General features: G+C 38.5%; 1 protein-coding gene across 3 annotated transcripts; it reads left to right on the top strand.

The window, feature by feature from the left end:
- The first annotated feature begins 1,075 nt into the window (after nt 1-1,075).
- Nucleotides 1,076-20,844, top strand: LOC107729078 (YLP motif-containing protein 1-like). Of its 3 annotated transcripts, none has more exons than XM_016539432.1 (21): nt 1,076-1,775; nt 3,944-4,144; nt 5,711-5,908; nt 6,057-6,607; nt 6,696-8,786; nt 8,894-9,017; nt 9,133-9,289; nt 9,370-9,459; nt 9,535-9,697; nt 9,909-10,066; nt 11,198-11,352; nt 11,433-11,495; nt 11,879-11,998; nt 12,087-12,263; nt 12,397-12,480; nt 12,603-12,686; nt 12,789-12,869; nt 17,968-18,019; nt 19,205-19,329; nt 19,608-19,788; nt 20,129-20,844. In XM_016539432.1, the coding sequence occupies exons 1-20, from the start codon at nt 1,338-1,340 to the stop codon at nt 19,752-19,754; spliced, it is 5,259 nt and encodes a 1,752-aa protein (XP_016394918.1). In that variant the 5' UTR covers nt 1,076-1,337; the 3' UTR covers nt 19,755-19,788; nt 20,129-20,844. The 3 variants fall into 3 exon arrangements, with proteins under 3 accessions (XP_016394918.1, XP_016394917.1, XP_016394916.1); XM_016539431.1 differs by having other exon boundaries at nt 1,076-1,838; nt 9,909-10,063; XM_016539430.1 differs by having other exon boundaries at nt 1,076-1,838.
- Nucleotides 20,845-21,560: the final 716 nt, after the last annotated feature.

Below are 21,560 nucleotides of genomic sequence, written 5' to 3'. Positions count from 1 at the left end.
GCTTATATTTTTCAATATACAGCAATATATGCATTGACAATATGGCGATATATTGATACATACAAATGTACTGTATTTAGAAATGAAGACAAAATACATCTAAAATAATCTAATATTCATAAAGTTTGATCCTTTATTGAGTATTGCACATATATGTTCCCATATAAATGTGAATGTACACACACACACACACACACACACACACACATTAACGGAACGAGTACAGCAGATTTCTAGTCCAGCATGCTTTGCTTCTGAATGCTGAAGGAGAGTATATATATATATATATTTTTTAATTAAGTATTATTTCATGTGTTTTTGCTCAGTATTATTATAGGGGGAGATCTGTTAGTGTTTTTTTATGTTGTATTATTTAGAAATTTAAAAGGGTATATGTGTAAGTTTGTGGGGTTGCCATTTTGCTGAAGAGTAGAGCCTGTTTTAGTATGAGCAGGTGCGCTTATGCTATTGTAAACTAGCTAGGCTATATATTCAAATATGAAACACATATATTGTAAAGGATTGTTAAATATAAGAAATATATATTTCCATATGTGTATATAAATGTAATGCAAATGTATATTCGGCATGAGTAATGTTCAATATATTTATACACCTGTTGCACCCTATCTTATTATAGCCTATACAGATCTATATATTATAATCTGTATTACTGAATATAAAATTACATACAATGTATTATATAAGTAAATATGTTGTCACATATTTTTCAGTATATGAAAGCGTCAATTCCTTATGTATTATTCAATATATTGTAATATATTTACCCAGTATATTATTCTGTATATTTTCTAATATACTGTTATATCCTTTATCATATTGATCATTCATATATTAAGAAATATAATGGTTTTCATTGACAAACAAAATAATTAATTTTTAAAATGTATTACTTCAAATTTGAAGAATAAAATTCTCCTTGAGAAGAGTGTAGTATTGACTTGAATCGCCGAACCAGTGCGACAGGTGGTGCTAATGCGCCTGCCTTTCGTGCGGAAGAGTAAAAGAAATGCGATGACGTATTACGCAAAGTGAGCGTCATGGTGACGCTCAGACGTAGGCGCAGTTGGGCACGCACGCAGGCAGACACTCTCGTCGAGGAAACAGCATTCAAACAATAATTATGAATTTAAACGTCTTGTTTTTTGCACATCTGTAAAGATAGATAAATTTTTTTAACTTTCGTATGATAGTTGGAGCCGGTGCTAATAACTGCGATCATATTTGCAAACAGTAGTAGCGAAAGTTACAAAGTAACCGGCTTTATGCGATCAGGCGGCTAGGCCTTGCCTGGCCCGCAGTGTTTCGGTTCAAGCATGCATCCCTCTTGGGGCGCTTACGGAGGTGGACACCAGCCTCCTCCACACTTCGGCCCGCGGCCTCATCAGTTTAGGGGAGCTCAGCCTCCAGCAGCAGTAGCAGGAGGAGGATTTGGAGAATATGGCGCTCCGTCTCATCCAGCGTCGTCAAATTTCTCTAGTTTACAAGAACAGCATTTACAGCAAATGCAGCAGTTGCAGCAGCTCCACCAGAAGCAGCTGCAGTCGGTGCTGCATCACTCCGGCAACGCCAGCAGCGGCGGCGGGCCTCCTCCGTACTGGCAGACAGGCCCCAACAGCTTTCAAGATCCGTCAGCTCTGAGAGGTCCTGCTGGCCCGCCTCAGCCGCCGCCGCCGCCAGAAGTGAAGCCTCCAGCTCCCGAGCCTTCATCATCTTCCTCGCCTGCAGTGAAGACCCCCGCTCCAGCACCACAGGTTAGCGAAGCCAGTGCATCGGTGGCGGATGAAAAGCCCGACTTTTCGTCGATGTCTCTGCAGGCAAGCTTCTGTGGCATGGTTTATTGTTAATGTTGTATTAATACAGTAGCTTCTTATGCAGCACATTATATCTCCAGCTTGCATAGATCACGATAATACAGTATAATTAACATATTTCTTATTTCTTATTAACATATATGAACAGTTTCTCACAAATGGATCTGCAGTGAATGGGTGCCGTCAGAATGAGAGTCCAAACAGCTGATAAAAACATCACAATAATCCACACAACTCCTGTCCAGTTAACTTCTTATGAAGTGAAAAACGGTGTTATTGTTATGAAATAATTCCATTAATTTAAATCTTTAATACATTGTTTCTGGCAAAAATGTGAGTAATGGTTTCAAGTAAAAACACCTATTACAAAACATGCAGCTTTTCACTTCAAAATACGTTAATTGATGGACTGGAGTTTGGATTATTGTGATTTTTTTTTTTAAACAGCTGTTTGGACATTCAGACAAGACCCTTTCACTGCAGAGGCTCCATTAGTGAGCAAGTGATATAATGCTACATTTTAGGGGTGCTCTGATCAGGATTTTTGAGGCCCTTCGCGATCACAGAAAGCAGTATCTGCTGATACCGATACCGATCTTTTACAGCCTTCTTTTTATAATTTATAACTATTTATTGTGATACTCCAATCAGGATTTTTAGACATTTATTCAGGGCCTGTGCAATAATCCAATAGTCATAATCCATTTATTTGGAATTAAGCAACAATTCTATCTCCATATTCGGGACATTGGACGGATTTGTCACTTCACCGTTCGGGCCACTGCAGCGTTGTCACAACATTTTATCAATTGCATGTGTTTTTAAGACTCGTTAATGTAAAAATTCAAGCGAATAAAAAGCATTTGGTCACGAAAGACAACCCCTTTCAGTACTCGCGCGCTGTGTTCTGTGTGAACAGCGCGCACACAGACAGCCGCGCGAGCTGCCTGAACGGGCAAACACATACAAAAGTATGTCAAAATACCCATCCAGGAATTTTGTAATGGTTTAATGGAAACTATAAGAATTTCTGTGATGGTTTCTGTTGTTTTTTTCAGCAGGGTAATGATACCCATACTGTGCTGCACATTATTGACAATATTGAGCTGAAGCTTGACTTTGCAAATTTAAAATCGCAATTTTATATTTTCCCCCAAATCGCACAGCCCTATTTCAGACTATCTTCTGTTCCGTGCTTGCACACAAACTGCACTTCAATCATTTTCCCAATGGCGATTTGTGTGGAAATATTACATTATTATTATACAGGTGCATCTCAATAAATTAGAAGCTATATTATAGTACAGTATAGTCAAAAGTTTGGACACACTTCCCATTCGTGTGTCCAAACTTTTGACAGTACTGTATATGGAATACAGTATATAGCCTACATAAACAGAATATATATACATAAACACATTTTTTGCAATGATAACTCAAATGTGGTGATCAAACACTTATAATGATGTGACAAACATAGGCCTATGTAGTAGAGGCAGGGTAATTAACTATTTAACAAACTTTATTATTCAAAATGAGTCTGACATCAGTGCAGTAAACTTCACTTCACTTATTATAAATAACACAAATAGAACAAAATATATATATAACTTGAATTAAGAAATTAAACAAGGTAACTATAGGGCAACAAGCTACTGCCAAACCAACAGGGGCAGGTTTATGCAGGACGTATCGGTTTATGCGCAAATAGTTATTTTTATAGTTATCATTCTTGGTGTAAACGGAGCTTAACACAGTCTTTAATGCGCCGCAGACGCGTGCCGTGATGCGCAGATCAGCTGTAGTCTCTAATGTCACTGAATCTGCTTTTAAAAATGAACCAGCCATTCATCATATCATCATGCAAAACTAAGAATTAGAATATAGTGTTGTACAAATAACTTTTTTTTTAAATTATTTTATTTTAATAAGTTAGCTTTTTTGCCTATTTGTTCAGATTCAAAAATGGTCTCACTGCAATTGTATGGTTTCAGTATTATTGTCATTGTTGTGTTGTAAGATATCATGTGATTCTTATTTGAATTCAAGGAATATGGTTAATCAAACATTATAGAAATATTTGTAGCATTTGTATTTATTGTGTACAGGAGCAGCAGGAATATTGGTATCAGCAGCACCGTCAGAATTTGCAGAAGCTGAAAAATGAGAAGGCTAAGCAGAATCAAAATTCATCTAATGGAAGCAATGCTCCTGCTCCACCGCCTCCAGTTGAACCCCCAAAGAGCACCCCTCCACCCCCACCTCCCAAAGAGGAACCTCCTCCTCCCCCACCACCAGAGGAATCGAAGGTAATTTTTTTCCTGAGTAATATATAGTGTTTTGTTCATATACAGTGGTGTGAAAAAGTTTTTGCCCCCTTCCTGTTTTTTTAATTGTTTGCATATTCAGCCAAGAATGACGACTAAGTTAGCTAAGAAAAAAAAGCCCAGAACTGTTTTTCTGACTGATATGAAATGTTAACCGTTTGTACATTCTCTAACACGCATATTTTAGATTCACAATTCATTTAAAAGCATCTGGTGTGTAAAAATAGTAAATATCATCATGTCCTCCTGTTTTTTTACCCTAATAAAAGTTATAGGAGCGTTAAATAGTGAATAAAGAAACTTCATTCTAATGCTCATTATATTAGCGTTAGCCGCACTTATGCCCATTGGCAGCATGTACAGCATCAAAGGGCCAGCATTCAGAGATATTGTATCTCAATTGGACCTTCCTGGTTAAATAAGTAAATAAGTAAAAAAAAAAAAATGAAGGGCATTTTTCATCCTTTTCCAATGAGCTACTGTCATCGATGACAGACTATCTAATTCGAAGTGTAAATCTGTTGTCATAAGCTGTGTGTTCGACTTGAAGCAGACCGATCTAATGTCAGATGTCATGATGTCAAAATACCGCGAGAGTGACTTACCCCTTATTTACACTGTATGCGTCTGCGGCGCGTTACGCCACACTAGTCAATGCTTGTGTTTACACCAACCCCGCCATGGCACTTTTCAGAAGCGGCTCTCCGCGCTAGGGATGGGCGATATGGGCTTAAAAATATATCACGATATTTCTGGTATTTATTACGATAATGATATCAATGACGATAATTCAGGGAATCCTGTTTCTTTTAAGAAAAGTATTATCTTTCCTATTTTTACCCAAAAAATTTGGAGAAAAAGCATGTCAATAAATTATATCTTTGTTGGACAACAGTTTTGTAAACAGGCTCATACACATGCAAAACTGTATCGCACACGTGCTACTGTAGTACATTTATTCAGACCGATTTTTTGTGCACTGTACAGTCCTAACCAAACCAGTTACAGCTCGAGCTCCTCATATAACGATATAGGCTACTCCTCCTCAATTTCACGTCCGCTTTCCATGATGCCGGTCCGCATGGTCGCACACAGAAATATGTCAACAACTAGATTTTATCGTTATTATCGCAGGAAGACTAATTCTTATCGTGGGGAGAATTTTTACCAGTATATCGCAAACGATAAGATATCGCCCATCCCTACTCCGCGCCGCTTCGCTAAAGATAGGTGCCTCGCCTATTTTTGACGGTAAGAGTATGCGCACGAATATGCTCTAGAATCGCTCTCGTGATACTTTGATGTCATACACCTTTCAGTCTGCGCAGCGCTGCTTCAGGTCGAACGCACCTATTGGGTTTGTGGTGTTGTTGTGCGCGCTAGGGAACGTAAATGTGCCATACGTCATTGCGTCGTTATATCATTGATATCGCGATGACACTTTTTTTTATCATGCAAAAATGTATACCGGTATTATCGTGGACATTATGATATAGCACACCCCTTACTGGTTATTCATATTTAATTGATTACTGATATTTACTACAGCCCAGTGGCATCACTGATACAGGAGACCCAGCTGAAGCAGCACGTCTTCAGCAGCTGCAGGCAGCAGCTGCCCATTGGCAGCATGTACAGCATCAAAGGGCCAGCATTCAGTACCAGGCACTGATGCAAGAGCATGCTCAACTACAGCAGGTCCTGCAACAGTACCAGCAGGTTATTCAACAGCCAGCACATCTACAGGTGCAGTGTTTTTGTTCTATTAAATCTATTAGTGGTTCTTAATTTGTGTGGTGAGCTTAGAAAATATTTTTGTATAGAGCAAAAACATAAGAAAAAGCACCAAAATAACAATATAATTTTATTATGGTTGTTTAATTCTATCCACCAGACAATGCCCTTGGAGATGCAATTGCAACACTACGAAATGCAGCAACAGCGATTTGCTCCCTTGTACCAAGAGTGGGACAGGCACTTTAATTTGTGGTTAGAACAGTTTCAGGCATACCCACACAAAGACCAGCTACATGATTACGAAGCCCAGTGGAGACAATGGCAAGAGCAAATGAATTCAACTTCAGCTCATCTGCAAGAGAGAGTCACATCGCTAAGAGCTATGCAGCATCAGTATGGTACAGCTCCTCCATATGGGGGCATGATGGGACCATATGGGCAGCATCGACTCCCTGGACCAGATGGAAACATGCATTTAGCCAACCCAGGGCTTCCATCTATGCCTCCACCAGTTAACATGGATGCCATGCCAGGACCTTCACCACAGGTCCCACCACCATCTGGACCTGTTATTCCACAGGGGCCATTACCTGCAGAACCTTTCCCATCTTCTGGGTCAAATTCTGTCTCTGAAGCAAGTAAAACTGCTGGACTACCTGGACTAGGGTTTTGTCCTCCTGGGCCTCATGGAAGATTTGGTGGCCCAAGGTAATGCATTTAAGAATGATCAGGATTGCACACTTTATTAACATTTTTCTGGAGCTAGATTACTGATTTTTCATATTTCCTTTTTCAGGTTTGAAGGTCCTAGAGGCCCACGGTTTGAACAGCCACACCAGCAACGGTTTAGTGCACCACCTAGATTTGACAGTGGTCAGCGATTTAACCGACCTCCCAGAGGTAATCCTCCTTACCCTGGGCCTCCAGCAAGACCTGAGAACCCCCCTAGGCAGAATGCACCTACACGATTTGAAAGACCCCCTGTACCTCCTCAACAACCAGTGTATGGAGCGCAATCTAGTCCTGTTCCTGGCATTCAAACAAAGCAACCATCAGCAAAACCTAATGCACCACCTGTTGCCCAATCTCAAAGAGGCCCAGAAAAAAACAAAAGGGGTCAAGATCAAAATATCAAAAAAGATGGTGCTTCCACTGGTCCGTCACTGACAGATGACATATTGGACTCAGTGGATGGATTTTTTATTCAGAGTGGACCCATTCCTCAAACTAAGGATAATACATCTGATGATACCATTGCTGATACTGCAAAGCAGGATAAGTTAAAAGAAGATGCTACTAAACCTTCTCTACCAACAGAAAGTCCAAACACCACCAACAAAAACTCTCAGAAGCCAAGCTCACAACCAACAATGTCTAAAACAAACAATGTTACTAACAGGCCACCACAACAAGCGAAGCCTCCTCAAGATAAGTTTAAACCTGATACACCTAAGGAGGCTCCTAGGGGGCCACATGTGATGAATCAAACAGGTCCACCACAGGTAACCCGAGGAAGGGGAAGGGGCCAAGGGCCTCTCAGAGGCAGGGGCCGTGCGCGTGGCCGAGGACAATACGGAGGACAAATGGTTGATCCTAACTGTCAGAGAGAAATTATGTCAGAGGATCCCTATGACCATCAGCAACCAGATGACATAACGCATGAAGAGGACCAGGATTCGGCTTGGAGAGACCCCCCTTTGGAAGGTCCTGGAGAAATGGATGACCAGGAAGCACCCCATGAGATGTGGCATCCAGAGGAGGAACACTTCCCGGAAGAGTACTATGAAATGCCTAGAGAGAGAAGACCTCCAGTGGGTCACAGGGAGCACCCAGAGAGCACTCATCCAGATGAAAACTGGGAAGAAGAACCACAAGAATACTGGGAGGAAGAAGATCCATACTGGACGGAGAGAAGACCTCCCATGCATGCTAGACTTCCTTTTCCTCCAGGTGGCCCCAGAAAACCCCCTTTTCATCCTCGATTTATGCTTCATGGTCCAAGGCGCCCCCCTCCTCCTGGTCCCCCACATGGACCTCCTCACATGGGACCACGCGGGGTAATGGGACCACGGTTCAGACGTGGTCTAGGCCCATGGGGACCACCACCCCGCCATGACATGATGGAGCGAGACATGAGAGGGCCACCAGCACCTCATGAAATCTTAGCAAGGGAACCAGCTGGTCCTCTTGGATATGAAGAAGAAATGGACCGAGAACCTGGATGGGCTCATCCTCGTGGGAGAGGGCTGAGACGTCCTCCTATGCCTCCCCATGAAATGGAGATTAGAAGACCTCCCATGAGACCCCCAATGCCAAGGGAGAGGTGGCATGGCCCTCCACCCCATGAAGAAGAAAATTATGAGGAAGAATATGGTGTACCGTATGGTGCTGAGGATGATACGTACAGAGGGCCAACTCGTGAGTATCAAGATTACGAACAAGACAATGAGTATTACGGTTCTCGTGAGGAATGGGGCAGGGAGCAACTTGACCAAGACTATCCACCACGTCGCCCCCCAGAGCACATTAGAGAGGATCATTGGTTAGAGGGAAGAGAAAGGTCATTCCCATATGATGATGAGGATCGGTATAGAGAGGAGCGAAGAGGACCACCTTATCAAGAACGTGACAGGGAGCCTCCTTATCACTCTCGTTCTGATTGGGAAAGGAGCCCACCCCCACCAGAGAGATCTTACTCTCATCCAGTTGGTGAAACGGAGCCCCATTATGAACATAACCCAGAGCCGCTAGCTGGCCTGCCCGCACCTCAAGCCCTGGATACTCCACTTGAGCAGTCTTCACCTAGTGCAACTAAAACCGTACTTGCTCTTTCTCAAAGGCAGCATGAAATCATTCTCAAAGCTGCCCAGGAGTTGAAAATGATAAGGTAAAAGGAGTTCCCATCAGTATATCATTAATTAAACAACAATCAAGTCAAATAGTCCCAACTAACTGAGGTTAAAATATTAACTTGGATGACATGTTTGCTCATAGAGAGCTTCAGGAAAGCAAGGTTTTGGGAGAAGCTTCGAACACAGAGTCAGCCGGGTTGCCTTCAGAACTTCACGCTGGAATTCTTGGATTAGAAATTCCACCTGAAGTTAAAAGTGCTCTGCAGGTATGCCAAACTTGAGTTTCAAATTACGCTCCTTGATTCAGAAACTAATCTCCAATATTGCAAGAACATGTTATTGAAAAATTACTGATTGCTTGACCATTTCTTTTTCTTAAAGGCTACCAATTTATTGTCAGAAACGGGACAGACTAATCAGCCTTTGGAAGCTGGTTTGCCCCATTCAAATCAATCTACAGGCTTCCTTCATTCTTCTTCAGCTCCTGCCCCTACAGCCTCATTCATTGCTAAAACAGTGGACTATGGGCATGGCCGTGGTCTGTACACGTTCTACCTCTCAACTGATTTGATTCTAAATGTATTTAGACAAACTACATTTGGGTTTTTTATTAAGCAGATGCTGGTGCAACAGTGGAAAGGATTTCTTATGGAGAGAGGATTGTGTTGAGGCCTGCTCCACCGCCATCTGAGCGATCTTATGAGAAAGGTTGGTTCTGTTCTGTGAATACGAAGGTTGGTTTATTTTAATTCACATCTGTGATCAACCTCTCTCCTTCATTAGAATTGCTTGGCCACAGAGACCCATACTATGACAGAAGAAGTGACCCATATGGTGGTCCCAGAGATTATGACAGGGATTGGGAGAGAGATCCGTACAGGGAGAAGCCACATCTGGATTATGAGAGAGACAGATATGAAAGGGATCGTTTCTTACGAGAAGAACGGTAAGTACTTCCAGACCATACTGCTGCATCCTTTTTCACAGTTGCATATGTTGAGTTTTATGCATATTGTGCCCATATTACTTAATTTACTGGTAAACATTTCCTTATCTACATCAAAATGTCTGTGCACCAATTTGGACTGGACAAAATGTGTGGTGGCATATATTTGGAATGTTCTTTTGATATGTTGGTTTTTTGTGTCTGGTTTCAGACCTCCACTTGGGCCTCGTCCCGGACACAGAGACAGAGAAAGAGATCACCCAAGCCGCTCAAGCAGGGATCGTGAGGTTTATAACCGAACAAGCTATGACAGGTCTTCCTATGAAAGGAGTCTTGAGCATTATGACCATGGATCCTCAAGCTATGGTAGTAAGTGAATTATAAAATAATCCATCTCTTTATTTTTAAAGTAGTGCTGTCAAACGATTAATCACATTTAAAATAAAAGTTTTTGTTTACATGATATATGTGTGTGTACTAGGGGTCGACCGATATGTGTTTTTCAAGGCCGATGCCGATACCGATTATTACAGATCAAGTAGACCGATAACCGATATTTTGAACCGATATATATGTCTGGTGTAAAAATGAAAATTAATGTCAAAATTAAGAATAACAAGGGCTCTGACAAAAACTGCCTTCCCTGGTGTTGGTTGAGTGTAGTACTCCCACAGTAAACTCTTTATTTTAAAGAGTTAAACTCTTTATTTTTTGGCAAACAAAGGGTTTACCATTAAAATTAAAACTTGGAAAAAATAGCGTATTGTGTGATTATTCTTTTAAACAAAAGTTGCATTCCGCGTCATGCAGTAAATTCCATTTATATGACTGGATTCCGCGATTCCGTAAGCGTTTTCCCGCATCGCGGAGATCATAGATAATATTGAGGTGTTTTGCAACTTCAGTATAACGTTAGTGGATTGGGATCCATTGCAACTTAAGCAACTTCTGCTGCTGCCTTACCTTTGAGAGACAACTGACGATGACCGATACCGATAATCATAAAAATGCTTAATATCGGCGCCGATAATCGGCCAGGCCGATAATCAGTCGACCCCTAGTGTGTACTGTGTATATTTATTAGGTGTATATATAAATACACACACATTTTGAATTCACGATTAATCGTTTGACAGCACTATTTTAAAGCTGATGCATGTCATGTCATGTTTTTTTTTTGTTTTTTTTAAATACTTCTATTCCATCTTTAATGCAACTCTTCTGTAAGAACTCTGCTGATTACACTATGGCTTAATCAAACAATCTTTGTTTGTTTGATCAACCTGACCAACTCAACACAGCAACATTGGCTCAGCTAATGTTGTGACTTGGGATGAGAATATTTGTTTAGTTTGGCTAGTGGCACAGAAATTACACGCTTAGAAGAGTCCTGTTCACACAAGCTAATTCAAAAGTGAATGCCGTTTACCATAAATAACTGAGTTATTGTTAAGTTTGAAAAGTTGAGAACTGTGTAAGATGCCTGTATTTCTTACTCAGGTGATCGGAGGAGCTATCCAGATGAGCGCCCTCCACCACCCACATCACTGCCCCCTTCTGCTCCTGTTGCGCCCCCTCGTGTGGAGAAGAAACCAGAGACAAAGAATGCTGAAGACATCCTCAAACCGCCAGGTCGATCAACTCGGCCTGACAGGGTATGCTACAATTATCTTCTGAATCTCCTTTTGAATAATCATCTTCTGAATACCATACTCACCGTTTTCTTCCTTTTCAGATTGTGGTCATCATGCGTGGGTTACCTGGAAGTGGCAAAAGTCATGTTGCAAAACTTATTAGGGTAATATGCTTTGTTTTGTCTCCATATTTGCTGCTGAGCTTAACGTTCATGTTATTTTTCTCAAACATGTTGGCCTCAGCTGTTCCTGATGGTAAACTTGGCATATACTCGTGTTGAAACAAACCTCAGTCTTGAGGGTGGATTAAGGGAGTTGCTTTAATGCCTTTATTATTGTTAAACTGTATGTGTTTTTCAGCTATAAACATGCTAACACACAAAATCAAGCTTGCATAGCTTGAAATGCTTGAGATGAGATGCTCTGAGCCGAAGAGACTGCATATAACCAAAAATTTGTTAATCTAAGATTTTCTATTTGCTTTTTTTTGCAATCTACTTTGTCATTTTAATTAATCCATTAAGTAAATTTGCCTTTGTTGATATAGGATAAAGAGGTTGAATGCGGTGGTGCGCCACCCAGAGTTCTTGGTCTAGATGACTATTTCATGACTGAAGTGGAAAAAGTTGAGAAGGACCCTGATTCTGGGAAGCGTGTCAAGACCAAGGTTTGATCTGTTTGTCATTCATTTCAAATGAGAAATCCACTCACTTCCCTCAACTGATCGTGCTAAGCTTTCTGACCTTCTTCATCAGGTTCTTGAATATGAATATGAACCAGAAATGGAAGATACTTATCGAAGCAGCATGCTGAAGACATTCAAGAAAACACTGGATGATGGATTTTTTCCCTTCATAATCCTGGATGCCATCAATGATAAAGTGAAGTACTTTGACCAGTTCTGGAGTGCTGCTAAGACAAAGGGGTTTGAGGTGAGCTACCTTGGCATTTCAAGTACATTTAAGTAGTTGCTAGGAATGAATGGCAAGGCTAGTCATATCTGCAGAGCAACTTTTTATACTTTTTATCTCTACCTAACTGTACTATAACTTTTTCTATTCTCAGGTGTACTTGGCTGAAATCACCACTGATCACCAAACATGTGCAAAGAGAAACATACATGGACGGACACTAAAGGATATTACAAAGGTAGTTTCTTTAACTTGATTTGTGTTTGATGTTTGAGCCTGCCGTTTTTGTTCCGTTGATCAGCAGAATTATATGATGTAAATGTTCAGAAGACTGGCTAATGATATGCTTGTTGCACACAGCTGGCCAGTGGCTGGGAATCTGCACCACCCCATATGCTACGACTAGATATCAGGTCTCTACTGCAGGACGCTGCAATTGAAGATGTAAGTGTTTGATGACACCCATTATGTTCATTAAAGGAATTGTAAATGTTTTTCTTTATGCTGGTTTCCTTCTCATAGTAACACAAAGTGCTTTTGTGATAGGTGGAGATGGAAGACTTCAACCCATCTGAAGAAGAATCAAAAGCTGAAGTGAAACAGGAAGATGACGACGAGACTGATCTGGTAGGACCTCTCTTTTCATGCATGCTGCTTTCATCTAATAATTGAAAACTGTGATTTTTGTAGTTACTTTAAACATGACCCCCAAAACAAGGTAAGTATTCAAAGCATGCATCAAAGTCACAGGATACTCTTTCTCAATCCAAGTTGACAAAAGTGAAACAAATAAAAATATATATATATTTCTGTGACGGGGCTCTCCGGGGCTATTTGGTATAATTGCAATCCATATTCTTATCATGGATTATTAAATGCTTTCACAATCAAATATATTGACAACGGCAAACGTCACTAAAGGCAGTGACTTGATTTTCTGTGAAGTGCTTGAAAGTGCTTGATCACATTTAGCTGAAGTCTTTAAATACCCTGTTATTATATATATATATAATGGAGAATATCTGTACATTTGTCCTCAATTTTCATATTAATGGATCTAAACATTTTAGCTAATTAAAATATTATTTAACTTACTATATATTTGGGACTTAAAATATGTCTGTTTTTAAAAGTTTTTTTTTTTTTTTTTTGCAAACAGCAGTTTTTGTAACAGGTTAACCATTAGAGTCAAATGTATGGATTAGGAACAACTTTATTAGAATGGACTGTAGTATAAAGTCTTCCTGAATATATTTGTTAATTTTGCTTATGAGAAGCCTCCATATTGAACTCAAAGGTGAGTGACTCAAAAAGTGGTTTGGCTGCACTTGAATGTAGTTTTGAGTAGCTTTAATTATAAGTCAGCTTTTGTTTGCTGTATTCTAAATGTACAGTATGCAAGAATGTCTCTTGATTTGGCCGTTTTGTCTTCATCTTATTTTATTTAGCCGAATATTAAACAGCATCACTATTAGTATGACATTCACACAGAAGCACACCAAAATGGTATGTCTTGCCTGATGTTATAGTTGAGTTCCTAATATGGACCTTTTATCATGTGACTTGAATTTGAATGCAAGACTTCCTGAAAGCTTCTCAGTTTTGTCTTGTAGGAAGCTCTGCACAAGTCTTATCTTTGTGGCTTAGAATAAAACAAAGTGTGTGAAGACCTAAACCAAATAACCACCATGTCAGGAAAACCAACCTGCCTATTGTTCATAAAATATCAGTATGATAAATGCTGCAGAATTGTTTGCCGAAGCCTGATTTCTGTTTATTCTTTGATCATTGCTAGCTTTACCTAGGGTTAATGAGTTGGAATTACAGTAAAAATGTAGTAACCGTGTAATGCAGTGGATAGCTATAGAATATTGTAAGAAAGCAAGGAAGCTCTTACATAAGGCATTAAGATGAACTTTAACAGATGTTGGTCTGTCTTGGCATTAAAGATTGGGGTTAAAGAATAGTTGAACTAAATGGTGGCCAAATTAGGAACACTAAGATAAAAAATAAATAAATCATTATTTTAGTCTGTTTTAGACAGCATGACTCATGTTGTTTTACATAATTCGCATTACATTTTGAAAAAGGTCATGCGAACTTAAGCATTTTTAGTAAGTTTATCATTTTACACATTCAAGACAAATAATTAATAGTTTGTCCATAATATCCAACATAACATTATAACGTAACATCCAGCTTTGTGACCATCTATTTGTTTTTTGATGTTAAAATTAAGATGACAGACTTTGTAAACCTAAGATGAAAGTGTGAGAATTTCAGAATATGACTTGGTTTGGCATCTGAATGAAGCCTGGCTTTGAAATTAAAGGCCAAAGCACACAGTGTTTATCATCGCAGCTGCCAAACACAAGAAATTCAGTTACCATTACTATTTTTATAAAAATATCTTTGTTTTAGTCTCAACATTGTCATGTCATTCCTCTTTACTGGTGTCGGTATCGGTAAAGGCTTTTATTTCTGTGCTATTGTCAGTAGTACTCCTTACTTTTCACAGATAACACTGATTATATTTTAAATTTAAAACACCTGGGATGTTAGAGACAATTGTTGAGATCTTTGTAAAACACTAGATCTCTAACAACCTGGCTGTTCAGTTCAATACCTTGTAACACTAATTCAGATCTTTAAAAATATTAGAAATCAGTGTATGTGTACATATATGTGCTTTACAAAATATGCAGCATTCATGTTAACAATATATATATATACTGTATATATTTATATATATTTATTCAGCGATTTAAATTGTTTATGGTACTGGGTCAATTATGCCCTTTTACAAATTGATACAAACTTTTATGATCACACAAACATCACTTGGGACATTAATGTTCAAGTGTGTTTTGAGTGTTCACACTTATCAAAGAGAGCATATACACAGCTTCAAACTTTGTCATGATTGATTGCAACTTTGTGTATGTGTATTTTAATAGTTATATAGTTCTAAATCTATCTGAAATCTTGACTTTGTTTATTGCAATCTGTACTTTGTAGCAAAAATGTGTGGTTGTAAAAGCTTGAAAATATTTAAAGGGGTCATGAACTGCCTCTGTTGTTTTGTTTTTTTTTGTACTGTTCTCTGAGGTCCACTTATGTTATCAAGATTTCTACATCCAAAAATATAATTTAGAAGTAATAAGCTATTTTCTGTCCAACAATCCAACCCTCTCCATTTACTTTGTATTGCGGGGAAGCTGCCTCCTTGTCATTTCTGACTTATAACAAAAAACAGAAAAATGTCTAAAAGCTGCTATGTGAAAAGGTGTACAGCAAACAAACTAAAAAACTCAGAACTACGTTTTTTATAAGATGTCGACCCAAAAAACCGAGCGTTGTGGGCGTGGCCTAAATGCGCTCTGTTTCTATAGTGACCACGTAATGAAAACACAAAACTCACACTTGTTTTGTGACATTACTGTCGGGTCCAAAATAGTCGTCACAGCATCGTCTTTTAGTTTCAATCTTTCTGAAAATCCCGCGTCGAACTGTGCCTTGTTTGTAAACGAATCTGCCGTAAAATAAAGTGAACAAAGGACCTAGTTCTTACTGACACTGTCTGGATCTTCATTAAAAATAAAGTTAATCCAATTTTTCCTAACATTGGGATCAAAAGGAAGGCAATGCAAATACTGTTTTTCCACAACTTGGCACTGTACAGCGTCTTGTCTTCGGAGCATCTTTATCGTAAACGTTACATGCGCGAATCGGTGGGCGGGGTTAAACAGGCAGTGATGTCGAAGCAGGCATTAATCTTCTTCTGCGGAGGCGGTGCGTATCCACACTATTACATCATAGAGTAGAACATTCCACAAGCTGTCGTTTTGGCAGACTGGCTTCAATATAAGCTGTTTTTGGACTAACGATAAAGTTTTGAGTTCTGAAACTTGTTTTTATAGCACAGTGACCTCTTACATGTCAAAATACCAAGGAGATTTTGGTTTCTCAGTTCATGACACCTTTAATTCTACTTAAACATTGTAAACATTGGATATAATTCTATATACAATAGGAAATGGAATGCATTAAGACAACACATTAATATTTGTGCATTAGTAACATTAAAATCTCTTTGGCTTATGTACTATCACAAACATTTAATGTGGCTTCAGTGTAGATGACTTTATACCAAAGTTTTGTGTAATTGTCTTGGTTTTTGTGTAAACCGTAATACTGATCCCTTAAATTTTAATTAAGAGATGAGTAGTTACATTTTAGTTAGTTTTCCATTTACAAATTTGAATTAAGTGAGTTTTACGGATTTGTACTTTAACTATATCTATCATTTCTCTATCAATTGAATGTAAATTCCCAGTTCAAAAATTACTTTGGGGGAAAAAATATATAATTTTAAAATTAAAAATGATTATTTATTTGTCATATTAAAGTAGGGCTGCACGATAAATCAAAATCGCGATTCGACAGAAGCTGCGATTGTCATGCGTATCTTTCAGTGAAGCACTGTTCTGTGATCAGTAGTAAATCTCCATCCGAAGGCCAGAGGGCGCTCTCATGCTGAACTCCAAATACGCCTTGCAGAAGAAACCCAGGAAATCCCTAAAGCGGTTGCTGAATAAACAGAAGATTTAACTGCTTTCATTGATTCAACGTGACTAATAAACACACGACTATGGCAATGTATGGTTTATCTGAGTTCTTATTATTATAATAAAGTATATCTATAATGCAATGCTAATCGACATAGCCTTTATCACTGCTTAAATACTATGAAATATGTTGCGTGCCTTGTTCTGTGTAAGAAGCCACATCATCTCACAGAAGAATTTATTTCAAACACGCGGCTGACGTTATGACGTGAGTTTGGAGTAAAAACATGTTATTAAATGTGGTATTTTCACGTGCTTTCAGATGGAGCAACATTTACTACACAGAGCCGTAGTTCACTATGCAAACAGCTGTCATTATCGCGAACGGTTTCTTAGATTTCATAATCGTACGATTATATTGTTTGCGAATATTTTATTTTATTTTATTTTATTTATTTTTTTTTGCGTAGCTTGTCGGAGAACTACGGCTCTGTGTAGTAAATGCTGCTCCATCTGAAAGCAGGTGATGGAGATTTACTACTAATCACAGAACCGGCTTTACTGACAAGGTGTGCATGACAATCGCATTCGATCGTGCAGCCCTATATGAAAGGCCGATGTTTCTCAATCCAAAGATCCGGTGTTAACATGATTTCTCTAGGGCAGGATTGAGAAATACTCTTGAAGGTTGGCAGAAAAGAATACTTTTACATTTAAAAGTGGACTCTATTTCAGTCTTGAGTATTTCCTGTGCATTGTGCTGTTGGCTTTTTGTCTTATCTCATAGTTACCAATTTCAGCTGCAAAAAAAAAAGTGTCTTGGCTTTGTGATTTACTATAAAATTAATGTGTGAAGCAGTCAGTTTAGTAGGAATCTGGTTCATATACACTTCATAATGTATTAAAATATGCATGATCTTCTGTATTCAGTAGACGTTTCCTTATCCTGAATAAGGACTGTTTATCAGTTGTTGAGAGCTTGTTGTTGCCTCTGTGACTTATTAATTCTCTTTTTCAAGCTTATTCTCTCATCATCCAAAGCATCATCATTGCTCCCCAGCCCCTATTCTGTCCCTGTCCCTCCCCCTGTCACGCTGTCTGTCCCCTCTCTCTCATCACCTGAGGATTAACCGTTGGAGTGTCTCTCTGTAATATAGGGATACCTTCCGAAAAGCAAATGGGAGATGGACACATCAGAAGCAAAGCTTGGTGGGTATTTATTTGTAGTTTACACAAAATATTCATAGCAATATATGTATCTACTGTATGTTGTTGTTGTTGTTATCTTTAATACATTATATATGGTTGTTGTCTTTAATATAATTGTTTTCAATATTTGGTGTCGTCATATATAGGTAATCTTTTTCATACTGGGTTGATTAGTCTTTGATAGTTCAATAACTGCTTTTCCATCTGTGAGAATTGCGTCGTGCTTTAAATCACCTGAAACTATTTGACATTATCATTTTGTTCTCAGACAGTTAAAGGAAATAGTTGAACCCAAAGAATGAAAATGTACTCACCCTCAGGCCTTGTAAGATATAGATGAGTTTGTTTCTTCATTGGAACAGATTTGGAGAAATGTAGCATTACATCACTTGCTCACCAATGGAGCCTCTGCAGTGAATGGGTGCCGTCAGAATGAGAGTCCAAACAGCTGATAAAAACATCACAATAATCCACACCACTCCAGTCCATCAGTTAATGTCTTGTGAAGCAAAAAGCTGTGTGTTTGTTGGGTTTTTAACTTTCAGCTAAAATAGGAGTCCTCTATCCACATTACTTTAACCAGTAAAAAATTGTTTCTTAGGGTAGGTTTACATGACAACAATGTACTATAAAGACAAAAGGTTTTTCTTTGCATTTTGCGTACAGGCAACAACGTTTTCGAAATGATCCCTGTCCACACATCACCGTTTTCACCATTTTTTTTTTGTTTACACATGTAATGACAGTATCATTTTCAACAGCTTGCACTTTGGAACACATTTTCAAAAGTTGTTGTGTAAATGAATGGCAAAAAAACAAGTTTTCCATTTTTAGTTGAAAACGGTGTCTTGTAAATGCCCTTTTATTATTATGATGATTTTATCAGCTGTTTGTCTGATTCTGACGGCACCCATTCATCGCAAAGGATCCATTGGTGAGCAAGTAAACTTGTGAGCACATGAAAGTTTGTATAAATGTCCGAAGTGTGGCTGGTTTAAAAAAACGCTAACCCAGCAGTGTGAAAAGCCCTTGAAACTGCACATGATATACATCTTTGGACAGCTGTCGATCTTAACACAGTAATAGCTTTTATCATATTAGTATGTGATTTGCCAGGTTTTAGTAAATAAGTGTTCATCAGATGTAGAGTTGGTGATGACTTTAGATGCTTCTTTGTCCTTCCAGACAAACTGGATGGTCTGGCGGGTGGAGGCAAGAGAAAACGAGAAACTGATATGTCTGGCATGGAGGACTTCCTTCAGCTGCCCGATGACTATGCTAGTCGCATGTCTGAACCTGGCAAAAAGAGGGTAATGTGCTGCACGTATTTCATATAGTAGCTTTGAATTACTGTTTATAGTCACCTGTTGTTCAGTTTTTATTTTGAATGTTCTTGAGAATTGCAGATTGAGACCCCTCTTTTGAAAAGGCTTGAATAGTTGGTCTGTATTTTTTTTTTTTGTTGGTCTGAACGAGACTCACTAGTTGGTGAATTAATCTGAAATTTTAATAGCTTTTCTTGTTCAGCTTGGGGAGGGTCATGATTTAAACAAGCATTTTGTGCTCATTAAACTCTCTGATTTCCCAGGTGCGCTGGGCTGATCTCGAAGAGAAGAAGGATGCCGACAGAAAGCGCGCGATTGGTTTTGTAGTCGGTCAGACAGACTGGGAGAAAATCACGGATGAGAGCGGCCAGCTTGCTCAGAGAGCTCTTAACCGCACCAAGTATTTTTAGGAGATTTTGTAATGACATTTGTACAGCGTTTATGGTAAGTTTCTAATAATTCAGCTCTTTTGATTAGCCAAGATTGATGCAGATAGAAAGCTAGAGACACTAATTTTATTTCCTGTTTTGCCAAGTTTTAGAACATGCTTTCCATCAGCTTACTTATTTACATCTTAAACTGTTTAAGTGTAAGAATGTTTTAGGTATAGATTCCCAAAAAAATTCCTTTTGCAGTTATTTCTGAAGGAAAAAATGTAACATTTTTAGATTGACTGGGCCTTATTCAATAACTGTGTAGTAGTAAATGTGATCCACTATCATTATACAAACACGTTATTTAAATTCTCTTCATGTCTTTTTAACTAGTCATCTTCTTTTTCCAGGTCACCAGTTCATGAAGTTCTTCATTTCCAAAGTGTACTGCCTGATGAAGAAAGAGCATTGTCTCTTCAGAAACTGGCGATTAGTCATTGGTCGATCCCGTAGTACAGGCAGTGGCCTTCATATAATATCTGGTGTAATGTAAATCCCTTTTTTGTTTTATCCACACTCTTATTTTAATAGGTTAAGCATTGTGTGTGTGGTTTTGTATCAGTGGTGCATTTGATTGTAGGTGATATCCTTACTTTCTTTAATTTTAGTCCATAGATCTAATGTGTTTGGGCCTGAAATATTCTTGTAGTTCACACACATGTACACACTCAATAAAGCTTACAAAAAAGACTCATAAAACAATAATTTTTCACTTTGTTGCTATTAAAAATCCGTCTGTTAAGCTGAATTGTGCAACTTTGGTTTGGTGGCTAAGCTGTAATTAAAGATTCGAAAAAAACTCTTCAGATGGACGCAAGACGCATGACTTGCTTACAAAATAGTTTACTGGTTTCTCATGTGGCAACATATTGAATGACAGGTCTGTTCCAGTGGTTGTTTTATTGGCCTGCTTATTATTGGTTTGCCACATAAGTTGCCAGAAAACATGGGCATAAATTTTGCATAAAATACATATGACGTATACAGAGTTTGGCTAGACCAATGCTTCGTGTCATGAAACATCCCAATTTACATTTGTATTTGTGTATATTTTTGGAAAATTACACATGACCCTGAAAACCTTTTTATATGTAAATGCTGCAGTTTAAACATGAGCTTCTTGTCTGATTTTTGATAAAAAAGCAATCCGTTCGTTATACTAAGAGCCAGAAATACGTTTTATTAATAGCGGAGTTCAATATGCAGTTATGTATGGTGACATAAACCTCATTGGTTGGAATATGTAATGCATTTGCTAAGGCTTTAGATTTAGCAGTGATATTTGGGTTCTTTAATGAATGCACACTGCGTATAAGTGCACTTGTATTATCAAGTTGTCCACCCGACAGTGATGCTCATTAAATGCGCATAAAACAATATTCAGCATCTATATATTCAGACACAAATACGAATGAGATGCCATTAAAGGTAAGTGTGAACAAACTGCAATCCATGATAAATTTGCACTCTATGAATCTATTATTTATCTATTTTAAATCAGTGTTTAATGGGGTGCTTTAATTGCTGTTATTTTATTCTCTGGCAGTTAATGGATCAATTACATGATTACAAACATTTTATTGGCAATTTGAGGAATTGTGATATATAGTTCACTCAAAAAACACTAGTTGTTCGGTTGGGCTTTACACTTACATCTATCTTTACATCTTCTTTGCAACATGGTTTTAATGAAAAATGAATTGAAGTCTACACCTAAAATAAAGGTTTTATGGATTTTCTTCTAGACCTGGAATGTAATTCAGGAGTTGTAGGACTACTGCT

This window comes from Sinocyclocheilus rhinocerous, unplaced genomic scaffold (genome assembly GCF_001515625.1).
Source record: "Sinocyclocheilus rhinocerous isolate Xijiao unplaced genomic scaffold, SAMN03320098_v1.1 scaffold788, whole genome shotgun sequence".
NCBI classification, from domain to species: Eukaryota; Metazoa; Chordata; class Actinopteri; order Cypriniformes; family Cyprinidae; genus Sinocyclocheilus; species Sinocyclocheilus rhinocerous.
The sequence above is the reverse complement of the archived record's forward strand: the minus strand, read 5'-3'. Positions and strand labels throughout refer to the sequence as shown.